We start from the raw sequence: 26,671 nt of genomic DNA, 5'->3' as shown, positions 1-26,671 counted from the left end.
GAACATTTTCTTACAGTCCCTCCACTTTACACTCAAATTCCTTCCAAATTCCTCATCCACTCTCTTCTTACTCTCTCTTACTAATCTATTCACCTCTCTCTTTCTTTCTACATATAACTCTCTCCTCCGCCTCTCAACTTCTTCCACGCCCCTATTTCTCATCCATTCATTGTATGCTTTCTTCTTTTGTGCCACAGCCTGTCTCACCTCTTCATTCCACCACGCTGTTCCTTGCACCCCCCTCCGTCTTCTCTTCCTCCCACACACCACATCACATGCTGCACATATTTCTTCTGTAAATATCTTGCACACACCTTCCACGTCCCCCATCTGCTACAGTTCATATTTGCCCAATCGTTCCTCCACTTCTCTCTTATACTCGCCTTTTTCTCATCCTCTTGTAACCTTTCCACTCTCCTTGCAACTACTTCCTCTCGTCTTTCCCTTCTTCTATTCCTCCATCTTACTTGGATCCTAATTCTGGCCACCACCAAGTAGTGGTCAGAAAGTCCACTCCCCCAACCTCTATAAGCTCTTGCATCCATTACACATCTTCGCATCCTTTCATCCACACACACATAATCAATCATTGCCTTCCTTTCATTCAGTTCACCACCCACCCTTCTCATCACTCGCCATGTATACCTGTTGATCATTTTATGCCTGAAGATACATACATACAGTACATATATTCGTACACACACACACACACACACACACACACACACACACACACACACACACACACACACACACACATAAATATTATGGCTCCCCACGCCTCCGATCTGTCTTATACATTCCATTCCTCCTCTCTCCCGGTATCTGGAGAGCTACTCAAATAACCCTCCCATCTACCAGAATCTCTCCTTTCTCTACTTTCCCTCCTCTTCTCACCTCTACTTCTTTTATACCTTCTTTTGCCCTGCCTTTATCTCCCAGGCTTATGCCTTTTCTTCCTACTAGAAAAAATATGTATAGACTTAAATATGCCCCACTTACTCAATAACGAGGGATCTGTTTTCCGTTATACTCCTTTGTACCCCTTTACTTTTTGTTCGACGTACAGTGTCTCTCTTTGCTGGTTCATATCATTTCCATATTCTTTTTCTTCTTTAATATCCCTCATTTCCTACCTTCCCTCACACCTATTCATTTAAGAATCTTTTGTCCCTTTAATATGTTTCCTACGCACCATTGCTTCCCTTTCAGTCCTCTCATATACTTCCTTTTTTGACTCATTGCTCTGTTACCTCGACCCATCCCCCTCCCCCAGAAAAAAAAAAAAATCACCTCCCCTCCACACACACGCAACTCGTCAACCTCCTTTCACGTTCATCCCCTCCAATTCAGTCCCAGTTCGCCTCTTAATGTCATACCCTTGTTGTTTCCAAAATCACTTCCCTTTCGTCTCCCTAGCACCTCTCCCCTGTTATACCTTTACTCCAGTGGTTCTTCCGTACTCTCTGGCCATCCTTCTTCCTTGTTCGAAGTTTACTAGAGAAAGGGAGAGACACAAGAGTAAAATGATATCAGAGTGAAGCATACTCACAATACACTTTACCAACCCTCATACCAGCCTCTCTCAGTATATTATAAATGAATCTCCTACGGACAATACTTCCTCCTTTTGCTTATTTTTTTTAGGGATAAAGTGAGAGGAAAGGATGAAGTAAAAACTAAAGAATATATTACATCTTATCCACAACCCATTCTGCGCGCGCGTGCACACACACACACACACACACACACACACACACACACTTGTACCATTATATTATACAGCGATTTACTGTGACAACTACATTTTCCCTGCAGATAAACCACGTATTTGGCAGCTGCCAGCGTAGGGTCCTAGATCTGAACAGATAACTATATCGATTCAGTAAATATATCTGGAGTTTACAAGATTCAGTATATATGTCTGGAATTAACTAGATTCGCAGTGTAAGCCTGGAGAAATGAGGAGAACGACAGGAGCAGAGACGGCAACACGGATACACAAAAGCACTAGATTCACTGTAAAAACAACAGCACAGATACAAAGAAATATCACATTCGCTGTAAAAACGAGAAAACAGGTATACAGGAACACTAGATTCAACATAAAAACGGGGAAACAGATACGCAGAAACACTAAATTTTGTGTAAAAAAGTGAACACAGATACACAAAAACACTAGATTCAATGTAAAAACGGCAGCACAGACTCACAGAACCACTAGATTCGCTACAAAAAGACAACATTGATATACAGAATCATTATAGTCATTGTAAAAATGACAAAACAAACACACAACAACATTATATTAACTGCTGAAATTATAACAGATGCATAGAAACAAGAGATTAGATGCAATAACTTTGAAGTATAAGAACGACAAAAAAGCAATAACTTTGAGAAATTAGGACAAAAAAAAAAAAAAAAAAAAGGATTATTTCACAAATACACGGATTCACTACTTGATCCTGCAAACATGGAGAAAAATAATGAGGGACCAAAAGCGACATGAGAGACTGAAACACTAGGTTTGCTGTATAAACTTGGAAATCTGAACAAATCGGGAAAAAAAAAAAAAAAAAAAAAAAAAATGACAGCACAGAGACAAGGTAACTCTATGAATCCCTGCATAAAGGTGGAGAAGGAAGAGATAAAAAGGGAACGACTAGGACAGAGACAACGCACAAACTAGGTTGCTCACATAATATAATGCTCTGCCTCCACTCCGAAGAGCGATTTCTCGGGTGTTGTGGGAAGGGCTTAGTAAGTGTTGTCAGTATCTACTCTGCATCATTTATTCATTTTCTACTCCCACTGCCACAACCATTCTCACATTTAACGACTGTGTCATCCCCGCAACACATAAGATACTGTCACGTGTGCTGCTAGTGGATCACTATTCACGGACCACTCTGTATACAAGCTTCACTGGATCTATCTGTCAGTTATCCGATCCTTTATTATCCCATCGGAAGAGTAGGTGCCCTGAGTTAGGCTCATTAGTTCAGACACTTAAAGCGAATTTAATCCGTTGCTTTGCCGTCAGTGGTGCTAGGTGATCAGTAAACTTCAACTGCCCCTTCGATATAAACTCGTATGGGCCACATCTGGTAGAAATGCCCGAACCCCCTAGACCTGGATATATAAGACTGAGGACAGGAACAAATACCACGACAGAGAACACTATGTTATATCGGATAAACCTGAAGAAGCACGGGAAACGCAAAAGATAACGATCATAACACAAAAAACTATGGTATGTACACCGAATAAACCCGAAAAACTTAGGGGAACACCAAGAACAAAACCGACAACAAAAACACCATGGTACACAATGGATAAAACGGAAAAGTTAGGGGAACGCCAAAAACAAAGACGACAAAATAGAAGCACAGATCATGAACCACAATAGATTCACTGTACAAAAGCAGAGACGTGAGGGGAGGGAAAAAAAAAAAAAGATTACAAAAACTTGGAAAAATAAGGAAACGACAAACACACAGACGACATAGAAGCACAAATAAAGTAGCTTTAGTATATAGTAGATACATGGAGGAAAAAATAAATATTAAAATGACAAAGAAAAAAGACGACAGTATAGTCACACCGATGCCCGGAAACAAAACGACACATTGAGGAAAACAAGAGAGAGAGAGAGAAAAGCTGTCGTCCCATACTATCTTTTGCGCACTTACCTCCGTTCTTCCTTACTTAACACATTCTTGCTCCACTCCCCTTTCCATTCTCATTCTAGGGCACAGTGCCACACACGTTTCACCATGTGCCTCTCTCTCTCTCACTCGCAGCCCACCTCTCGCCGAGGCAACACCTCCACCGCTGTTCCCGGCGGGACCAGCTCTCCACAGCAGCCGTTTCAGCTGAGGGACCGGCCTGTCCTCTCCACTACGGGAGTGCCCTGGTCAGCCCACCAGGAGGTTGAGGCTCGTCCGCCCTTTCCATGGCCGACCACCCTCCCTCCGCCACCACCTTGACCGGGGTTGTGCCCTTGTGTCCACTTGGACTGGGCCTTCCCTCTACGCTTCCACCTGCTGCTGTGGAGAGCTGGAGCGAGTGAATGGGGGTTGAGGGCAGAGTTCGGGACGCTTCTATCTGAGCTTCGGCGCCCTCACCATCGGCGCCGTTTAGTCTACCTCGCTCTCGTCCCTCTCTGCCCTCTGTGAACACCGAGCAGCCGGCCGCCAAGTACCGCCGAGTCGTTTGGGGATTTCCACCTGAGCTTGCCGGCGCCCATTCCATCGGCGCCGTGCAGTCTAACGCTCTCTCCCCCTCGCCTCGTCGATCATCGGGCTGTTCTCCACCATCGCCTCGTTCCCTTCCTCTGCCGCCTTTGCCCTGTCTGCCAGTCTGCGTCCGTGCTTTGCTCCTTCATTGGAGCCTTATTTCGCATTTTCCCTGACGGGCTCTCATGTTTGCCCGTTCCCCACCATGCTGTGGGGAGAATATTCCACAACTCTCTCTCTCTCTCTCTCTCTCTCTCTCTCCTCCACCCCCTATTTAGGAGACTTCTCGGTTTCCTCACCTTGTCTTTGACCCATGGAGTACTTACGTTAGCCATACCCTAACTCACAACAAACAGCCTCGAGGAACTAATAGATATGCTGCTGTGTGCTTTCCTTTTTTGTACTCCTTTGCACTCCCTCTTCTCTTCCACTGTCTCACAGCCCGACTTGATCCCTGCAGTCCCTCCCTATATCCCCCTCCACCACCTCCAGGCTGAAACAGCGAAGAGTGTGCGCGTACGGTGTTAAGCATGTGTTTCATCCGTCTCTCTCTCCTTCGGAATTCTCTGGTCCTTGGTTCAAACAGCGCTCTTCCTCTCTCACCCATTCCCGCCCCCCCTCATTCTTCCATTTCTCAGCCCCATCTTTCATGTCCCACATCCTACCCCTATTCCCCTCTTCTCACGTCCCACCCTCTCGCAACCCCTTCTCTCCCTCTCAGCTCTCTCAGTCTCTCCCTTCCATCTCTTCCATTTATGCTCCTACCTCCCTTTCTCATCCACACCCAATTTCCCTTACCCTCTATCTTCCTCACGAACACACTTCTGCCTTTCTTACCTTCCATTACCTCCCCTACCACTCTCTGTCTCCCATTTAACATCCCTCTTCCTGTGTTCGTCTTGCCTTGCTATCCTTATCTTCATTCCATAGAATTAGATACCAGTCTTATTTTTCTCAACAAAAACAGTTTCGAAAGTACCTTTACGTTTGTTGGTGATTGTTGTTCTTTACTGTATACTCCTTTGCATCCCCTCCTCTCACTTCCTTTTTTCTCCACAGACCCCCCCTGGCCGGGCTAGGACAGTGCGAGGAGTGTGTGCGGACGGTGCTGAGTGAGTGCTGGGCTGAGGTGCCGGAGGAGAGGCCGGACTTCAGAGCTGTTAGGATCAAGTTAAGGCCGCTCAGGAAAGGCATGTGAGTATGAAGAGACGCAGTGGTAAAGGAAAGGTAGAAGAAAGGAGGGAGAGGTAGACAGAGGGTGAGAAAACAGGGAAAAATGGAAGAGAGAGAGTAAGGGTGAGAACGGAGAGAAGGAAAGGAGAGGTAGAGAAAGTGAGAGATAGAAGGGAAAGTGGGGAGGGTATACCCTGATTCAGATTATATATAGGTCCGGGGGGTCTCTGGCCGTTGGTTTGGACGTGACTGAAGGACAGACAAACAATGGCTCTTTCATACATTTAGAGTAAAATAATAGTAATAATAATAATGATAATGATAATAATAATAATAATAATATTATTATTATTATTATTATTATTATTTATTATTATTATTATCATTATTTTTTTATTATTATCATCATTATTATTAATATAATTCATTATTATTATTATTATTATTATTATTATTACTACTACTACTACTACTACTACTACTACTACCACCACTACTACTAACATCATTAGTACTGTTCTTTTACTCCGTCAGGAAGCCCAACATCTTCGACAACATGCTGGCCATGATGGAGAAGTACGCCAACAATCTCGAAGCTTTGGTCGATGAGAGGACAGACCTGCTCATCGAGGAGAAGAAGAAGACAGGTGAGGAAGGAGGAGGAGGAGCAGGAGGAGGAGAAGGAGAAGGAAGAGAGGTGAGGGGAGGGGAGGAAGAAGAAGAAGAGGGATACATGGAGGAAGAGGCAGAGGACAAGTTTTTGAACGTAAATGAAAACACATAATACACTAGTGCTAATATCATCTATAGTACATAAGAGGAGGAAAAGCAGCAGAAGGAGGAGGTGACCAAGGAGGATAAGGGAGGCGAGATGAGGAAGGAAAGGGAAAATCAGTGAATTAGAATATGTGAAAGAAATTAATATGAGCATAAGGAAAAAGTAATAGGAGGTGATGGAGGGAGCAACAGAAAAAAAAAAAGGAAGAAAAAAGAGAAGGGGGCTTGGAAAATGTGAAGAATGTAGTGAAAGTAAAGGAGGTCGACATGGATATGAGAGGACGAGTTGGGTATAAATCGTAGGTCACCCTCGAGAAAATAAACTGGATCATTAGGGTGACAGGTGAGAGTATGGGAGTGAGAGGGGAGGGAGCAGTATGGAGGGAGGAATGGAAAGAAGAAAGGAGAAACAAACAGAGGGAAAAAGGAGACAGAGAGGTGGGGGGGGGGAGGAAGAAAGAGAGGAAAAAGGAATGGTCAGGTGGAGGGAAAGAATGGCGTGAGAGGGAGACAGGGAGAGAGGGAGGGGAAAGGGAGTGATAGGGATGAAGGAAGAGAGGGGAAGAGGCATGATGGGGAGGAAAGGAGAGAGAGGGGGCTGAAAGGGAGTGGCAGGGAAGGAGGGAGAGAGAGGGAGGGGAGTGGTAATGTGAAAGGGAAGGAGTGGTACGGAGGATGAGAGAGAGGGTAGTGGGAGGGAGAGAAGGAGAGAAGAAGGAAGGGGAAGAGGAGTGGTTGGGAGCGATGGAAAGAGAAAGGAGGTGAGGGAATGAAAAAGATGGAATGAGCAGAGTGGATAGAATAGTGGGCTCCAGGTGGTTACGGATTTAATCTCGGTAGCTGCAGCGAACAGTCTGTAAATCTGAATTCCATACCGCAGTGTTCATTGCTCTTCCTCTTGACCCTCCCCCAGTTCACTCTCTATCTCCACTCTCACATTATCATGTTTCCCCCTACTCTCTCCATTATAGTTTGCTTTGACCTGACAAAACTAGAGTCACTCCTGCAACTTTGATGCTAAGTACTGGTTGCATGAAAATCAATGACCCATAGTTACGAAGTTGCAAAGAATATGCATGGATGTATTTCAGATCCCTTCAGTCTGCCTACATTTGGCCATCAATAATACTGAAAGGGGTTAGGGATATTTGTCATGTCGAAGTAAATGTGCTATAGTTTCCGCTCCATCCCTCACGCTTCAACTCAGAGGCCCTGCTGTATGAGATGCTGCCGAGGTATGTGGCTGAACAGCTGAAACGCGGACACAAGGTGGAGGCAGAGAGCTTCGACCTCGTCACCATCTACTTCAGTGATATCGTAGGCTTCACGGAGATGTCAGCAGAATCTACACCGCTCCAGGTAGGTCTGGTTTGATAGTAGATACAGGGTAATAGATGCAGGCATATAGAAAGGAAGACCGACGGATATGAAAGAATAGTAGTACTACCACATCATCTACTTCCTTACCTTCGTAGGTTCATAGAGGTATCTGCAGAATCCACACCGCTCTATGCAGGTTCGGTTCGGTAGTAGATACAGGAAAGGAGGGTAGACAGATCGAAAGATAGACAAGCGGATGAGAAAGAATAGTACTGCCATATCATCTACTTCGGTAACATTGTAGGCTTCACAATGCTGTCAGTGCCGTATAGGCCACATTCGGGTTTAGATACAGTATATATATATATATATATATATATATATATATATATATATATATAGAATATATATGTACATCGATCTCTCAGTCTACCTATCTATCTTTATATATGTATATATATCCATAAAAATTATAGATAGATAGACAGATAGATAGATAGACTGAAAGAGCAGATACCATATATCATCATATTTCTTTGCATCCGTGTATTTCTCAGTATCTCACACAAACCATTATCGCACATGCATCCATTCATTCATCCATCATCCTCTCTCTCTCTACATATACTGTATATCCACCTTTCTCAGTCTATATTTTTATCTGTGATTTATAATCTTTTTCTCCTCCATCATTCTAGTCTCTCTCTCTCTCTGGACTTGATGTCTCCACCGTCAATGTGTTTTCCTGTACTGACTTGCTACATGATATATCTCAGTTACTAGGCATTTACTTCATTCACTAGCACATCAGAATTTTAGGTCCCTCAAAATTACCCTCACAGCCCTTGACTGCCCCATCAGGGAATAACCCACTGACAGCACAAAAAAGTAACGTTATTAGATAGAAATCATCGATAGAAGATTCATGAAAGGTGATTAATTGGGTTTTTGGTCCATTGAAATTAAGCATATGCAAGACAGCATATGTTGCCACTGACATGCCTAAAACACACACACACACACACACACACACACACACACACACACACACACACACACACACACACACAATCAGATGATACAACACTCACTTGTCTCTCGCAGCAGTAAGGTATTATCGAGTGGTGGAGAAAATGAAGACAGGAACCGAGTTTGATGCTGTCCCTCTTTTGTAGCAGGCTATAAAGATTCTTCAACATTCCTCATTGCAGGTTGTGGACTTCCTGAACGACCTGTACACCTGTTTCGACTCGATTATTGGTCACTATGATGTGTACAAAGTTGAGACCATCGGGGACGCCTACATGGTGGTAAGTTTATATCTATATTTATATATACTTATCTGTCTATTTATCTCTTTATTTAGCCAGCTATGTCTGTCTATATCTACATCCATCTATCTATACCTACGGTATACCTATGAATATATCTATCTATCTCTATAAAAAGTGTGTGTTCTTACCTAATTTTTCTTACCTAATTGTATTAACAGGAATGAGTCAAGCTCGTACTGTCCAGTGTATTAAATCACTTTTATCATACATATCCTTAAATTTATGAATTGTTTTTGGACACACTATTTCGTTCGGTAGTGCATTCCACAGATCAGTTGTCCTATTTGGGAAACTGAATTTCCTTACGTCTTTATCACCTCTCATTTATGCAGTTTTTTGCAGTGTCCTCTTGCTGATGTTTCCCCACAGGTTATAATCCCATTTATGTATATTTTCTCTTTCCTTGAGACGCATTTATATAGCATAATCATACCTTCTCTTTTCCTTCTCTTCTGTAATGCTGGCATATTCATTTTTTTTAGTCTTTCTTCGTAGCTCAGATCCCTTAAGCTGGTACCCATCTTGTAGCGGCCCTTTGAACTTTTTCAGTCGTATCTATGTTTTCACTGAGATGAGGATTCCAGACTACAGATGCATACTCCAGCGTTGGTCTGATAAATGATGTTATTATCTTTCTCAGCATGTCTTCATTTATGTATGTGAATGCTATTCTCATATTAGCATGCAGTGTATACTGTACATGTTCCGTACCTTCTCACTGATGTGGTCAGTGTGCGTCTGTGTGTGTGTGTGTGTGTGTGTAATTCACCGGGTAATTCACCGGGTTGGTCAGGATCACTTGATGGTCGTGATCGTCAGCTTTTTGCCCTCCCGGAAGGGAGCTGAGAGCTCATATAATCCAATCTAAGGGCAAGGCTGTGACCTTCACACACGCACACACCCGTCCCCTTGCTCAAGGGGGACAGTAACCACCCACTTTGTCAGTTAAACTTTTCGCAACCTGAGCGAGGCGCGAACTCTCGTCTACCAGATGGCAAGCGAGAACGTGTGTGTGTGTGTGTGTGTGTGTGTGTGTGTGTGTGTTGTAGATCCGAGGTCATTATTCCCAAATTTGTAACCTTTTGTACGAAATCAAGAATACAAGGCTGTGAGTCTACAGCACTTGTCCCATCCATCGAAAATTGTACATACGAGTACTGGTATCCCAAATGAAGATATCCAGGCACATTAGATTTAAAAGGATTGACGATCATGGGCAAAGGGATTTGACTAAACTATCACGCTATCAAAAAGCAACATATAATCAACGAGAGATTATTCCTCTGCAGTATGCCGAGCAAATCGCTCAAAAGAGATGATAGAAAGTTTCCCAAATGCACGACATCATGCGCTAATGAAATCGAAGTCTGTGTGTTTGTCCTGACCGTCGTTGTTTTCCATAATTATATTCCTCACTAACCTCACCGTCCGTTCATCTCTGTATATATATATATATATATATATATATATATATGCCTGGTTGAAAGCCAGGCAAATCGCATGCTACATGTTGCCTGTGTTGCCCCGGTGGAATCACGCCTTTAAGGAGCCTTCTATGCCGCCTAGAACATGGTAGTCAGTCGTCCCACTCTATCTTCCCCTCACAAAATTTCCCAACTCATTCCCTAATCATCTAATTATCTACTGTATGTGGTGGAGGGAGGCCTTCGTGTGGACACCAATTTAACCAGGATGTGGAACCACCCAGTCATACAAACATATCTTAGTTTTCTCCTTATCCCCACAAAAGAGGCTGGTGGACTGTGGAAAAAAGAGAAACTTCAGCCTGCAGTCCACTGGGTTTACGTCCTGACGAGCCTGGAACCAAAACAGTAACAAGAGTTGTTCATCCTGTTTCCTCTCCATCTCTCTGTCTCCTTCATTTATCCATTCCATCCCTTAGGTGAGCGGGCTGCCCATCAGGAATGAGGATCAACATGCCGGGGAGGTGGCCTCAATGTCCCTTCATCTTCTTGATGCCATTAAGCGCTTCAAAATCAGACACCGTCCGAACACCACCCTTAAGCTACGCATCGGCCTTCACTCAGGTACTATAAATTTTGCTATCTAAGTTTTCTAGTTGGTCTGTTTGGTATGTCTTTCATTTTTTATGTATTTAGATTAACATCCATCGTGCATATATAACTTTATGCTGCATCACCCTCAGTTACAAAGAAAATTAAAAGACCGATCGCCCATCACTACTGTACACAGTCTTAATAACCTCCTTCCTCTGCGCAGCACAGTCCTTGAGAAATGCAGACGTAAATGCATAGTAACCAAAGCCATCCAGAATATTTAGCCAAGTAGCATCTTTCATGAATCAGCATTCAGGTTGGTATGTCTCAAAAACTACTCTGCTTAACCCCTTAAGCACTATGTACGACGATCGTTTTTTCTGAGCTTTGTACATAAAGTCCTATGTCCCATGATCGTAGCAAGGTTACATAAATCTGGAGAGCTGTACCCTCGCCATTTTTATGATGCAAGTGGTACCTAGCCAATGGGAACTACGAGATCCTCTGGTGGAAGGCAAGATCAGGCCCCCTCCCAGGGTGTGGGGACCACACATATCTCCATCTCCCTCTGCCCTACTGGATGCTGCCCTCTGTGTTCCCTGCTACCTAACCTTCCTCCCATACCCTTTCTAGACCATACCGGCTGTGTGTGGCAGGCATATTGGCTCCTTCCCCCCCCCCTCCTGATGCCCCCCCACACTCCCTCCACCTCCCTATTCCCCCTTATTTCTCAGGGACGTCCCATTTTTGCTCATATCGAGGAGTCTATCTATCTAGGATGGGACTTATGTACTTTCACACAACAAACTACCTCTCAAACCACTTTACCATCCTCAGCCCCCTGTGTGTCAGTGTGTCAAAATATGGATATGGCAGTGACATGACTATATCCTATCCATGGCACTTATTCATGACCAGCACAATTTTCTTGTGTTAATCTGACATAGCCAATCAACATTCAACTTTGAAATGGCAATATTAGATCCAGTTAAGGGAAAAGTATTATAGCTGTGCCCTTTGTCCTTAGGTCCAGTGTGTGCCGGAGTGGTGGGCCTTAAGATGCCTCGCTACTGTCTCTTCGGGGACACGGTCAACACAGCCTCACGAATGGAGTCCACAGGGCAAGGTGAGGTGCTCATAGCCATTCTTTTTTCCTTATACAAACCACAGCATTATATTTATAGATGTATTGATTCTGAGTGCCTTTGCCACAGTATATACTCATATATATTTATATATATATATATATATATATATATATATATATATATATATATATATATACAGTATATACACTATATAATATGGAGCCTCTGTAGTACAGTGGTAGAGTGTGCGTTTCGTACACAGGTGAGCCAGGGTTCGCACCCCGCCAGGGTAATAAACTTTGGGAGTGTTCACCTGGCCACGTACTACATTGCCGGACACCAGGGGTGCTGTGGTTGAACCAGTGTCGTTTACTATAAAGTATGCTTGCACCCAGTCGGTTTGCGCGGGCCAATTACACTTGGTTCACAGACTACACACACATCCAAAGCCACTCCAAGACGACAGTTACACTGACAAGCAATTCTCACCCTACATACAATCTCTACTAGACAGCCTAAGCCACTTGGTAGGGATACATTGGCTGTATCATCCCGACTTCGGTCGGAATAGGCCGGTCCTGCAGTGGATACTCAAACGGCTGATGATGATGATGATATATATATATATATATATATATATATACATATACTGTATATCTATATCTATATACATCTATATCTATCTATCTATCTATTTATGTAAGTGGGGGCACTCACGATCCACTCCCTCGATGTAGTGCTGCTCTCGGGTGTCTGCCCTTTCCTCTCTTCCTTCATTCTTTCCTTGTCCTTCTGCCTATGGGTGACTTTACACTCTCTCTTCTGTCTTTTCTTCCTTCATTCTTTCCTCTTCCTTCTGCCTGTGGTGACTCTACACTGAGTGACAAGCCAAATGGTTTCTCGTACACCAGGAAACATTAACTATGTTGGGTGGTAACCATATAACCAAATTTTGGCGCCTGGTGGTTTAATGGGTAATTACGGAGCTCCAAATGGATTGAGCTGGTGAAGGTTTATATCCAAGGGCTGGTTGGGGTTTATTGCTCACGTAATGCCACTCAGGGATGAGTGAAGCCGGTCACTCTCATCTTAAATGTCAGGACCAACTTGCCTAGCCCCGGACTCCTACGCTCCTCATGGGAGAATGTAGGATTGGATGATGAATGAGTAAATGAATATATATATATATAGATAGATAGATAGATAGATATAGATAGATAGATATATACACAGTAATTTCTCATTTAGCAGGACATGATAGAGCCAAAGGCATGTCCGGGTAGTGGCAACATCCGGATAATGAACATTATTCCCCTACCATACCCAGACCCTACCTATACCCAACCTCCAACCTATACCTAACCTATTTGTACATTTCCTATGCTTATTTTGGCAGTGTTTTCCGGTCATTCATGCATATTTAGACATCAAAACACACAAAGAAATACCCAAAGTAATGGTAAACACTGAGAAGACCATGCAGAAAAACCACTGAAAACTGAACAACATCCTACCTATGCACTACCGTATGTACAGTACCCATCCCTATTATGGCAGCGTTTTCAGGTCATTCTGCCATATTTTGACATCAAGACATACAGAGGATTATCCAAAATAATATTCAACACCAAGAAAACCATGAAAACAAAACAAAACTATACACTACTAAATGTACAGTATGCCTCCTAATTTTGGCACTGTTTTCATGTCAGTCTGCCATATTTAGACATCAAAACACACACAAGAATATCCAAAGTAATGCTAAACACCAAGAAAACCATTAAAAAAAAAACACTGAAAACCAAAAAACACCCTAGCTATGCTAATTTTGCCACTGTTTTCAGGTCAATCTGCCATATTTAGACATCACAACACACTTAAGAATATCCAAAGTAATGCTAAATACCAAGCATAAAAAAAAAAAAAAAAATGAAAACCAAAAAACACCCTACTTATACAGTTCTGTATGTACAGTACCCCTCCTAATTTTGGCACTGTTTTCAGATCAGTCTGCGATATTTAGTCATCAAAACACACATAGGAATACTCAAAGTAATGCTAAACACCAAAAAAACCATGAGAAAAAAACTGAAAACAAAAAAACACCCTACCTGTACACTACTGTATGTACAGTATCCCTCCTACTGTAATTCTGGCACTGTTTTCCGGTCATTCTGCCATATTGAGACATCAAAACACACACAGGATTATGTATATTAGTGCTAAACATCATGAAAATATGCATTACCAACATATATCAACAAAAAACCTGAAGACGGTTTGAAAATCAGTTATCTGTGATGAGTGATTGCTCCTGGGGCTCAAATAATATTCCACAGCCAAATATGCCACTGGAAATTTGGTTATATTGGTATAAATTGTATACCATCATCTTCGCTGGTGTTTATACTATAAGATAAGCTAACAAAAATACATAAAACTGATAAGTAAAAGTACGAAAATGGAGTGAAAATAAAGTTTTCAGGGGTTAAAGTGTATGGTAGGATACTTATTGAAAGAGTTAGAGAAAGAACAGAGGAATTAGTTGGAGAGGAACAGGGAGGCTTTAGGAAGGGAAGAGGTTGTGTAGATCAGATATTCATTCTTAGATCTTTAGTGGAAAAGTTTCTAGAGAAGGGAAAGAAGTTGTATGCGGCTTTCATGGATTTGAAGAAAGCATATGACAGGGTGGATAGACAAAGATTGTGGAAAGTATTAAGAATATATGGAGTAGATGGGAAGTTGTTGAATGCTGTGAAGAGTATGTATGTTGGTGCTAAGGCTGCAGTGCATGTGAATGGTGAACTGAGTGAATTTTTCTCTTTGAAGGTTGGGTTGAAACAGGGATGTGTCATGTCTCCATGGTTGTTCAGTCTGTACATGGATGGGGTAATAAAAGAGGTACAAGGTAGGGTAGTGGATGTTGGAGTGGGCCTGGTGAGAGAGGATAGTGTTTGGAAACTCCCAGTACTGTTGTTTGCAGATGATACTGTGTTGTTGAGTGAAGATGAAGGGGAGCTGCAAGGCTTGGTGGATGAGTTTGGGAGTGTGTGTAAGAAACGGAATCTAAAGGTGAATGTAGGGAAGAGTAAAGTGATGGTCTTTGAGAGAGATGAAGTCAGTGAATGTACAGCGAGGTTGGATGGTGAGGATTTGGAAAATGTGAGTACGTTTAAGTACTTGGGTAGTGTGATGAGTAAAGATGGAGGTTTGGAGGGTGAAGTGCTTGAAAGGGTACAGCAGGGAAGAAAGGTTGCTAGTTCCTTGAAAGCAGTGATAAGAAACAGGGAAGTGAGCATAGAAGTGAAAAGAGACAGGCTGACAAATGAGGATATAAAGGAGCGTTGTGGTGTGGATGTGGATGTGATAGGAAGTGTTAGGATGAATACACTGAGGTGGTTTGGCCATGTGGAGAAGATGGAGGGTGAAAGACTGATGAAGAGAGTGTATGTGAGTGAGGTGGAGGAGGGGAGAGGCAGGGGAAGGCCGAGGATGAGATGGAGGGATGGGGTGGAGAGGTATATGAGAGAGGGGGGTGTGAGTTGGGAGCAGGGCAGTGAAATGGCAGGGGACAGGGCAACGTGGATGCGATTTGTTTGTGGCCACCCTGAACGGGATTGAGTTGTCTGGCAATAGATAGATACTGTAGAGATAGAATAGGGGTAAAACTTAGCTTCATATAACTTCCCACCATCCTAGTGCAAAATTTTCAAGCACCTTCCAAGAGTTAAGCATATGTCTAGATGCAGAATTTCATGAGATTTCTCGTGGCCACTTTGGAATTTCGATACAACCAATAGTAGTTGAATGAATCACAAAAAAATGTGAAAACTCACAAGTCAGTGTCATTACCATGGAGGAGGGTAGAGAGTGAGGGGGGAGCCGGAAGGGTATGGAGGAGGGATGGGAGGGGGGTAGAAGCGAGGCTGTGGGCAGGATTCTCCCCCTTCTGTCAGCAGGGGGACAGGAGCTTTTACTGTACATTTACTTGTGGCTTGCAGTCTGTTAGATGCCGAGTGGCCATGCTGAAATACAACTCACAGTGCCCAAGGGACTTTCAACTTGTGGTAGAGGAGTGGATGGCCACTGTCACCGAACGTATACTCGAGGCTTGTGGTCTGTTTTTGATGGTGGTGGCGGTTGGGAAAGACTTAGCCCGGTGGCCACGCAACACTGAACATTCAGTGGAGATGTGTACGGACATTCTGACACTGCTTGTGGGTTACAGTTGTATTACTCGGGTGCTGGGGGTTTGTTGGGAACGATTGGACAAGCGCACGACTTTGACTATTCATTATAGGGGCGAATGTACGTTTTAGCTCTGGTTGTGGGTTACAGACTACTTCCTGCTCACAGCTCGAGTCTGGTGGCCATGAAACCGAAAGTTTGAACAAGTCAGCTGGTCAGCCAAAGTTCTCGGGGACTTTTGTGTCCGGATAATAGCAAGTAAATTTGCATAAGGGTTTAATAGAGCCATGGTCCAGCATCTGGATAATGAACATGTCTGGATACTGAGTGTCCAGATAAATGACAAACTATTGTGTATATATATATATATATATATATATATATATATATATATATATATATACACACACACACACACACACACACACACACACTGCCCCTTAGATCGGACTATATGAGCTCTCAGCTCCCTTCCGGAAGGGTAAAAGCTGACGATCACGACCATCAAGTGATCCTGACCGAACCAGTGAATTACACACACACAGAACACCCATCCCTCATGATGAGCAGCAGTATATGGTTCCCAGCCCTGTCTAAAATGGGATCCAGATGGTCTGCCAGTGTGCAAAATTTCATTTCTGTACGGAGAGGGAGAAAGTGATTGTTCATACAGGCGTTGCCTGGGACCTCAGGAAGAGAGAGAGAGAGAGAGATAATATCATAATTTGTCTGTGCAGCCAGATTCGGGAAAATCTGCCTATCTTTCACTTGTTTTTTGCTCCATCAGGAGCGTAGATGTTTGAGACCAAATTACTCACTCTTGACATTTAAGCTGAGGGTGTCCAGCCTCGCTTTCTCCTGAGTGAAATTATGTGAGTAATAAACCAAAACCTTGCCTCAGATGTCAAGTCCTCTTTGACCCCTGTCAGACTGGAGCACTTTAGTTCAATAGATCAATAGGCATAATTTGGTTATGTGGATAACATCCAACGAAGTAAAATGATTTCATGGGTAACATGAAACTGTTTGGCTTATTTCTAAGGACAGAGTTCTCTGTTGGCAGCACAACATCGAGTTGTGCGTCTTCTTCCTCTATTTATGGTACCCCATTTTCCTCCTTATTTTGCATTGTGTTTTCACAAATGTGTATCATCTTTTCAATTTTGTCTCGTCCCTTCATATGTCCATCGCGTTCCTCAGATACTTCCCATATATGCTCTGACATTATTTAAATATTCTCACTTTCTTCTCTTCCTTAAATATTCTCACTTTCTTCTCTTCCTTAAATATTCTCACTTTATTCTCTTCCTTAAATATTCTCACTTTATTCTCTTCCTTAAATATTCTCACTTTATTCTCTTCCTTAAATATTCTCACTTTATTCTCTTCCTTTCACACTGTATATCCTTTTTTTTTTTCTCCCTTAGCACTACGAATCCACTGTTCTGTATCATGCCGGAACATCTTGAACAACCTGGGTGGCTATGTGCTGGAAGAGAGAGGTCAGATCAAAGTTAAAGGCAAGGGCGAGATGACCACCTACTGGCTTGTTGGTAAGTTGGTAGGGTTTGGGTAGGGTGGACGTGAGAGATGAGACAAGGTAACTGATATAATTAGTTTGGCTTCACCTGACAACTGAGCCACTCTCACAACTTGAATGGTCATGAGGTTTGAGTGGGGAGGACATGAGAGAACAGGAAGAGTAGTCGTAACAGTCGTTTATTTTCACCTGACCATACTGAGCCACTCCCACTACCTTAGTACATAGTTATGATTGCAAGAAATACAATTAACCTTATTTATGTGGTAAGAGGAGTCTCCTTGGTTAAACTGAACCTTCACCTGGCTACATTTGGCCATCAGCAGAGCTGGAAAAGGACTTGAATAATTGATTAAAAAGTGACAGTTGGGAATATGTAGGGCCTTCATAGCAAACATATTCTTAAAATATGAAGACCAGAGTTAAGATATAACATCTCTGAAGAATTTAAAATCATGAGACCACAGTAATCAATATGAAAGATAAAACATGAATATTGATATACTGATCACACACCTGACACATTATTTCATGTGGTGACAGTAATGTGTGAGAGATCTTCCTCCTCCTTATAATCATCATTATTATAAATAAGTCATTAATATTATCTTCATCATTATCATCATAATTATTGCCATCCTAACCGTAATTCCTACTAAAACAGAGGTTAGGTGGGATTAAGAAACAAAATTGAGAAACCACAAAAGCAGAACTGTAAAGAGGCTATCCAGTGACACTGACTTCATAGTCATTCACACATTAAACACAAGTAACAGGCAATTGTAGGCTGTCAGTGATATTGGTACTGTACAGTGAAACTGAAGTGGACAAACTGTCTTGCAAGGCTGAGTCTGCAGTTTATCCAGTATGAAAGAAAATATAAAACGGCGCATATTGCACTAACATTATGAAGCCCTGAACAATTGTTCAAATTAATTATAACTGCTTGTGTGAGACATTTACATTATATAGGTCGCAGAGTTTGGCAGCCATAGACTGAATATTCCAAAATTTTCATGGTGATAAACCAGCATAGGTATATGACAGTCTTTTGTAGCACAGTGCATGTGTTGTAACCTAAGAAAAATCCCTAACCTTTTTCAGCTTGGCTGGCAGTCAGGTGCAATCAGATTGGAGGGTAGCTTTAACCAGTGACCAAAGAGATTCATTCCTACCTCATCCCATAACTAGAGCTCATCGAAGTTCACGCAACCACGACACAGTATAACAAATGTGAGAGTGGCCAAGTGTCATCGAATGAAAACAAACTGAGTACTTAGAGTTTATGTAGAAGACGTAATGTAATGGAAGGACACGAGTCCTGTGATTATTGTGGTTCAGTTCTGATTAATGGCCATTCGAGCAGTGAAGATGACAAACTGATCCAAAGAGGAATGTGGAATAGAGAAAAGAGATTGTGATACATTAGTTGGTGTCAAATCTCTAGAAAGGCCATTTTCTTGAGTCCACCAGTTCTCCTGCATGTCATACACAATCAGATGAGTAGCAGAGGTAATATATGCTTAAGCTAGGTGAAAGAAGAGAGCAGCTGGGAGCAAGTAGTTTATAACAAAATATAATGCTACAGTGGAGATGTCATGAGAACTTTGGGTAGGGCTTCTTTACCCCATTCTGTTTGCACCTGAAACTGAAATAGCCACCTGGGCTTGCTAGACAATGGGAAAATGTTTCATTTGTGCTTTCCTTGTCAGTTACATTGATGCTAAAATTAGAGTACCCCATCAGGAGAGGATCCTGAATGGCGACGTCACAGGGAAAGGTGGCGACGTCAGCGAGGGTTGCAGTCCTCACTTCTGGCTAGAAATGGGTGTGCAGGGGGTGTACGAGGGTCTCTGCGGTGCATTAAGGGTCAGGCATCACAACTCCCTCACACCCCAAGCCTGGAATCTCCTAAGATGTTACGGTTTGCGATGTCCGAGGAGCTAACACGGCGAATTGGTCAGGTGGAGTGTGAAAACGATGGCCTCCCACCCCCTGCCTCACCTGCGTCTGATGACTGCACATTGCGCCGTGCACCACTACAGTTAAAGCGGAACTCTTGCCCCTGCATCAAGGAGCAACGGTTTCAGCCCCACCGCAGCCGCACTTTCACCCCAGCCCCTACTGAGGTTCCATTATTACCACGACCTTCCCCTGCTCCCTCCCCTGGATCCTCCCCAGGAGCGTCAGGTGAGGATGAGGCGACAGTCAGCAGGAGGACTTCTGTCAGTGAAGTGGTCACCTCGCGGCCCTCCAGTTTTGTAGACAATGCTGGAGAGGCACCCCCAGTGTTGGCTGATGCCTCACTCCCCATGTACTCTCCCAGGTCTCCCCGTCTATCATATGATGCCTCTTATGCCACCATCTCACCTGCGGATCTGGCTCTTCCTACAGCAGTGAGTGGAAGGCGTGGCAGCTGCGGCACTGCCTCTCAAACAAGAACACGACTGGGTTTGGGAGGATCTGGAGCCAGCAAGTGGCTGCCACATGGTGCTGGGCCACGGCGGGGCAGTGCAGTGGACAAGGAGGGTGTATTAGGGACAGGGGTGGAGGGGACTGAGGGGCGTGCTGCACGGCTGAGGCTCTGCAGCAAAAGCGATGCCACTACTAGTGAGGGTGAGGAGTCAGCGCCACTTCTGGCAGGTGTCACCAACTACCGTGTGATCAGTGAAATACGGCGACTGCCTGAGAGGGAGACCCCTGTGTGACCTGAAATGTCGATTCAGTGTTACCCAAATGGGATGGGATTCTCTAACGTTTATAATTAATTCCCTGCCATAACACTGATTTTTTTTTTTTTTTCTGGAAACCCATGAGGCCACGGAAGATTCTCTACCCTCATTTCCTGGTCCTTCCTAAGAAAACTTAATTCTAATTACAACAGAGGCTGATTGTTTGTGAATCCAGAACCTAGTGTGACAGCACCATACTAAGTATGGCACATGCAAATGTCTGCTCCAAGGATGGTATTCTTTATTGGTCAAGAAGGCTCCCTAGCACCTCATCCGTATTACTGCACTGGTAATTTGTCTCTGCCTGTGTAACATTAGTATTATTTTGTATGTTTCTAATACTGTACATACTGCATTTTGCAAATGCTACAAAAAATACATAAACAGCATAAGAGATGCTGGGATGTAGTAGGCAACTAGATCACTAAAGAAGAGGTATAAGAAAGTCTCCCAACTCAAAGAAAAAATAATATGTGACCAAGTGTTAACCATATCATTACAAACAAGCCTCACGATTATCAAAACACACAGCTTAGTTAACTGGACCACAGTAATTGAAAGTTATAACATGAAACGAGTACAATCTACAGTAGACTAAAAACTAAATCTCAAGTATTATTGTCCAGAAATTAATAGCTTCCCAGAACTATATTTTCTGCTTCTTTTTCTGTAGTAAACTTAAGAACTATAATTTCTGTGTCTTTTGATTACTTTATTAAGCTTAAGAACTATAATTTCTGCTTCTTTTGATTACTTTGGTAAGCATAAATACTGGTCAGCTATCAAACAAACATTTAAGCTGTTGATGAGAGAAAACTGTACTTTACGCAGGAAAAATCATCCAATGTATTACCACTATGCCAGGAGACAAACCCAGGACTCTCAGGTGAGAGCCAGGCTGCATACCACTACACCACAACCAGGTAAAAGTTATCTCATATTGTCACAATCATGTAACCAGCGTCCCTCTACCCCCACTGTGGGTATGAAGAGGATGAAATAACCCTCAGTCACTCGGTCAAGTAGATGCTTTTAATCTATCCCAAGCACTTACGGCAAGTCAGAATAGCTCTCACCTGAAAGTCCTGGATTCAATTCCCGGCATGGTGGTAATATATTGGATAGATTTCAGCTGTTCTACATCTGTCAGTGAAGGAAGAAAACTACAGACTTCAACTGCTAGAAGGATCTTAATGGAAAGTGCCAAATACTCAAGAATATCTTACAGTCGTAATATTAACACTTTCATGATCATAATATTAATAATTTCACAGTTTTTGGACGTGGATCTGCATTCAACCTTAAAGTGTCCAACCAGTTCTTTTGACACTGATCCCCATCCAAACAAAGAAATATTTACCATAAATTAGGAATTGTGTCTAGTGTCCTAAAATTTGGTCTGATATTAGCTTGATTGAATTTCCAGTTCGGTAATACGGGTACTTATTTTATTAATGGGAAAATTTGAAAATGTGACCAAAAAAAATTAGAAAAAAAGTGGTATAAACATTCTTATGCACTCTTTCAACTTATAACCGTCGTAACTGTTTTACTTTATGCAATATCACTTTCTTTCTTCTTTCATCTTATTCTACAAAGTCTCAACTTTCTAACGGTATAAAAGCAAATTCACTAATCCAAATATTTTGGCGTGAAAACATGATCAGAACGGAAAAAACTTAAGCGCACTGCAGAGGAGAAGGGTGGGAAAGCGGGATGGGAGGAAAGCCATAGGGTTCTGCTGGCTGCAGGAGGATCGGACCGCGAAAGTGTTAAGACTGAGAGTGGGTCGGATGTGTTTAAGTCCTTGTTCTTGGATATATGAGTACATTTATGGAGCTGCTAGTGTTATTACACTTAATCATACTGCATGCTGTGTTAGGAAGTGAGAGCAGGAACGATAAGGAAATGTCAGACATGTTTTCTGAAATATCTAGGTAGGCTGCCAAATAGCTTGGACTCAGTTATGATGAAGCTGTTGGTCCACAGGGTCCAGATGCTTTGGCACTTTATTTACTGTCTTTGATGTAGCAGGACCTTTCCCTGTGGCTACAGGTGACTTTGATGTCAGTGTTAGGAAGTTCTGCTATGTGTTTATAATGAAGTAACATTCCCTTCGTCTTTGGAGAGGGTAAAGGCTGAGGAGCTTCAGCTGTCCCCAGTATTTTTCACCTGCTACTGAGGGTAGCTTCCTAATGATGATTCACTGTACGGCATCGAACTCCTCAATATCTATGGCATACAGGCTCCACAGCTAAGAGCAGTATGCAAGCTTGGGCAGTACCAGACTTCTCCACAGGGTTAACATTCACGCCTCATCCCTGATGGAAGGACGCAAGTCAAGGATGAGAGCAGTGGAAAAAAGTGATAAAAAAGTTATTTGACAGGAGCATGTGAAATTACTTGAACAGATAGACAGACAACTGAGGAAGTAAACCAGCATTATGGTATTGACATTGATGTGACTGAAATGTTAAGAGAAATACTCTGAGATGGCTGGGCCATGTGGAGAAGGTAAAGAATGAAACTGAAAAGGAGAGTGTACTGGTATGTGAGTGACGCAGACGGAGAAACTAAAGACAAGACGGCCAAATGGCAGAGGACGGAGTGACGTGGAGGCGATTTGTGTGGCTACTCTTTGCATGATTATGGTGACTGGCAACAGATAAATAAATAGATAAACAGCCAGATACAGGTAGACAGATAAGGTGAAATGCATCTGCTAGTGCTGCAAGACTGCTGCCATGACCTCAACTACAGTACACAAGGTCAAAACAAATTAAACAAAAAAAGGTGTGCACAAAAGTGAAGTGTATTTCTTCATACTGAAAGGGTGAAATGTTTTTCTTCATGTCAAAAAGGTCAAACAGTGTTTTGAAGTTTTCCATCATGGTTACACAGTGTTTTGAAATGTTCCATCATCAACGATGACGGCGACAATGACGATGATGATGATGATGATGGACTTGTGTGTGTATATTGCAATGTTCAAGGATATGTTGAAAGAAAGTGTTAAACTATAACATGTCTGAGTTTTCATAAAAAATTATAGCTGAAAAAGGTACTTCCAACAATCTGTAATTTTCCCCCACCCTTTTTGTTCTCAGAATTATCCTGTGAACTCATATACAGGTCTCTGCCAATGTTCACGGGATTGCTATTTGTGAGTTCGCATACAGTATTCGCAGATTTTTCTGGGAAGTCACCAGCTACATGATTTACCCTAACTTCTTATAGCAATTCTCATTAAAAACTCATGTAATATTACAGTTTTTTATACAGCAGTTCAGTATATATTTGTGATATTTTATGCTACTTTCAGGTCCCAGAAATGGTTTTTAAGGTCTTTGTGCACACTGCCACAGGAGTCTATGGCAGTCATCAGCAACAAAATTGCCCTAAATTCTTATAACCATACTCATTAAAAACTTCTTTATTATTCAAGTATTTCATACAGTAGCACAGCATATGTTTTTTATTTTTACGCTGGTTTCAGGTCCCTAAAGTGGTTTTTAGGGGCTTCCAGGGATAATTTGATTCTGTATTGGAATTTTCTAGGGTGGGGAGATCCAAAATTCACAGATCCCCCACATTTGTGGGGGTCTGTGTCCCCTAACCCTCAGTGAATATGGGGGGAGACCTGTATAATTGGAATGAGATTTTAAGCAGGGAATCTATGTGCAGTAGCATAAAGGTTACTGAGTTGCGTAGAGTGGAAACACAGTAAGTACAGTGCCATAGTTCTTTCACATTTACCCAAATTTTCATCCTTTTATAGCTAGAGCCCTACATCATTTTCACAGAACTTCCTCATGACTAGCATTGAATTCTACTGTTAAACCACTCTCGTAGCACAGCATTCAGACTGGAGAGATTGTAATTTTAGGCTAAATAAATGTAAGATGAGCATATTGCACTGTCATGGGGCAGAGTTCCCAAAGGGGGGGGGGAATTCTCCACTGGGGGAAAGTTGGACATTCTGAGGGGAAAAGGATAAAGAGGTACTTCCAAAATGGCCAAAGCAGCCTTTGTGATGTGTTATTGGTTACATACATATTTTATGGCAGAATACATTTTTCTTTTTAAATTGTGCTTTGAAAGAATAAATTCAGAATTCTGGATCTGTAATCATTCTTATGCTACTCAGAAAGGAAAAAAAAAAATCTTTCTAAAAATCCCAAAACTTTGGAAAAATTTCCATAATACCGTTAGATTTCTTGCTGTTACGCGTTAAAAAAGTACTGAAAAATGGAGGCAAATAACTCGAGAATTTAAAGTTATGTAAAATAACTCACAAGGAGGGGGGGAAGGAATTCCCCCTTTGGGAATCACCGAAGATTTACAGGCAAAGTGGGGAATGACCAGGAAGTCTTGGAGCGGGCATTTACAGTTACTCTGCCCATCCACATGTTGAAGCATATATGTACCAATGAGACATTAATCAGTCCTAGCTGATGATGCCTTTTTTATTGCATTCTTGTTATTTCTACTGTTTATTTATCTTACAATAGAATTTTCAAACACAAGAGAGTAGATTTAGCCAACATTTATCTTTCACTACAAGAATTTTATCTACCTGCAGCCAGACACCTCAGCCCCAGAAAGGGTGGCTACTAGTGAACCACCATGTTGCCCCTGTCCCCAATCATCATGCTGCAATCCCTCCAACTTGCACTCCTCCACTTACGTACCTCTCCATTCCATCCCTCCATCTCATTTTCTGTCTCCCCCTTGCCTTCCTGAGCTAAATAAAAATGTCCAGAAATAACAAAAACAAAATGAAAAACGCATCACCTACGCTAATTCAAGAGGTTAAGTACCTGGGCAGCTTGTGAATTTCATTATAGGGATAGCTTAGTTAGGAATGCTAAAGCGGTGTGTGGTGTGGCAGGAGTAACAACAAAGAAGAAAGGTATGGGATGGTGAGATGAAAAGGTTTAGAGACCAGTGGAGGAAAAGAGGAAGAAGTGGCTAGAGTGGTTATAGGACAGGGGTTCAGTTGAAATAAGAACTGAATATACTGAAAGCAAGAAGCACATATAAAAAGACTAGTGAAGAGGAAAAAGGAGGTGGTAAATGATGATCTAAGAAGAAAAATGAATGCAAAATACTCTGAAAATAGGAAGTTATTGTGGAAAGGGGTGCAGAAATGTAGAAGTAGCAGTGGAAAGAAATGTGAGACTTAGAAGGATGTAAGTGGTAGAGTATTAACCCATGGGGATGGAGTGAGGACCAGATGGAAAGAATATTTTTACAAGTCTGATGACTAGGAATGGAGAGAGCAAAGCAACTGTTAACATGATTGGTTTTGGGAGTGTACAGAGAAGCAATACAGTGCCGGGAAATGTGACACTCACAGAGGTGAAGAACGCTGTGAAGCAGCTAAAAAATGGGACAGCTGCTGGGATTGATAAGGTGTATGCAGAGATAGTTAAGTGCAGTGGAGAGAGTGAAATGAAGGCTTGTTGGAGATATGTAAGAAGGCATGGATGAGTGAAACTGTGCCAGTAGAGTGGAAAAAGGCAGTGAATGTCCCCTTGTACAAAAATATTTTAACGTGAGCGAAGTGAGTGCAAGAATTATAGTAGCATAAGTCTGTTGAATGTTGTAGGGAAGGTATATGAAAGAATTATTGTTGAGAGTGTAAGGGAGATATCAGAAGTCCTGGTGTGTGACAAACAGGGTGGCTTTAGGATTGGCAGGGGAAGTGTGGCTCAAATATTTGCAGTGAGACGGATAGTGCAGAAGACATGTGAGAAGGACTATAAGGTGTTTATGGTATTTATGGATCTGCAAAAAACATATGACAAAGTAGATAGAGAGGGATTGTGGAAGGTTTTGCACATGTAAGGTGTAGATGGTGAGCTTCCAGCTACCGTCAAGAGTTGTTATGACGGTAGTGAGGAATGTGTAAGGGTAAATGGGCATCTAAGTGAATGGTTCACTATCAATGTGGGCATGTGACATGGCTGTGTGATGTCTCCATGGTTGTTCAATATATATATATATATATATATATATATATATATACAGGTTTCCCTCGTTTTACGATTGGTATGCGTTCCTAGAAAGGCAATCGTAAACCGAAATATTGTAAAGCGAAATTAAGGTTTAATGGGATAAATAGGGATGCGTTCCTGGACTCATGTATAAGGAACCCAAGACCCATACTAGTGATCTGATATGCAATAATAATCTATCTGTCTATTGCCAGACACCTCAATCCCGTTTGGGGTGGCCACAAACAAATCGCCTCCAAG

At 42.3% G+C, this 26,671-nt stretch overlaps 1 protein-coding gene across 1 annotated transcript in view; it reads left to right on the top strand.

Annotated features, from left to right (window-relative positions):
* The window catches only part of LOC145413756 (guanylate cyclase 32E-like), a 196,190-nt gene extending 175,721 nt beyond the window's left edge, over positions 1–20,469 (top strand). The window contains exons 22-29 of the mRNA XM_080283413.1: positions 5,301–5,435; positions 5,949–6,061; positions 7,399–7,550; positions 8,723–8,821; positions 10,749–10,893; positions 11,891–11,989; positions 17,567–17,692; positions 19,426–20,469. Coding sequence (XP_080139539.1) covers positions 5,301–5,435; positions 5,949–6,061; positions 7,399–7,550; positions 8,723–8,821; positions 10,749–10,893; positions 11,891–11,989; positions 17,567–17,692; positions 19,426–20,387 — 1,831 coding nt within the window. The 3' untranslated portion in view covers positions 20,388–20,469. The remainder of the gene's footprint in view (positions 1–5,300; positions 5,436–5,948; positions 6,062–7,398; positions 7,551–8,722; positions 8,822–10,748; positions 10,894–11,890; positions 11,990–17,566; positions 17,693–19,425) is intronic.
* The last annotated feature ends 6,202 nt before the right edge of the window (positions 20,470–26,671 follow it).

The sequence above is a fragment of the Coenobita brevimanus genome, chromosome 97 (assembly GCF_032717465.1).
Source record: "Coenobita brevimanus isolate Jiangsu-jjx chromosome 97, ASM3271746v2, whole genome shotgun sequence".
NCBI classification, from domain to species: domain Eukaryota; kingdom Metazoa; phylum Arthropoda; class Malacostraca; order Decapoda; family Coenobitidae; genus Coenobita; species Coenobita brevimanus.
This window is presented reverse-complemented; position numbering and strand designations above follow the sequence as displayed.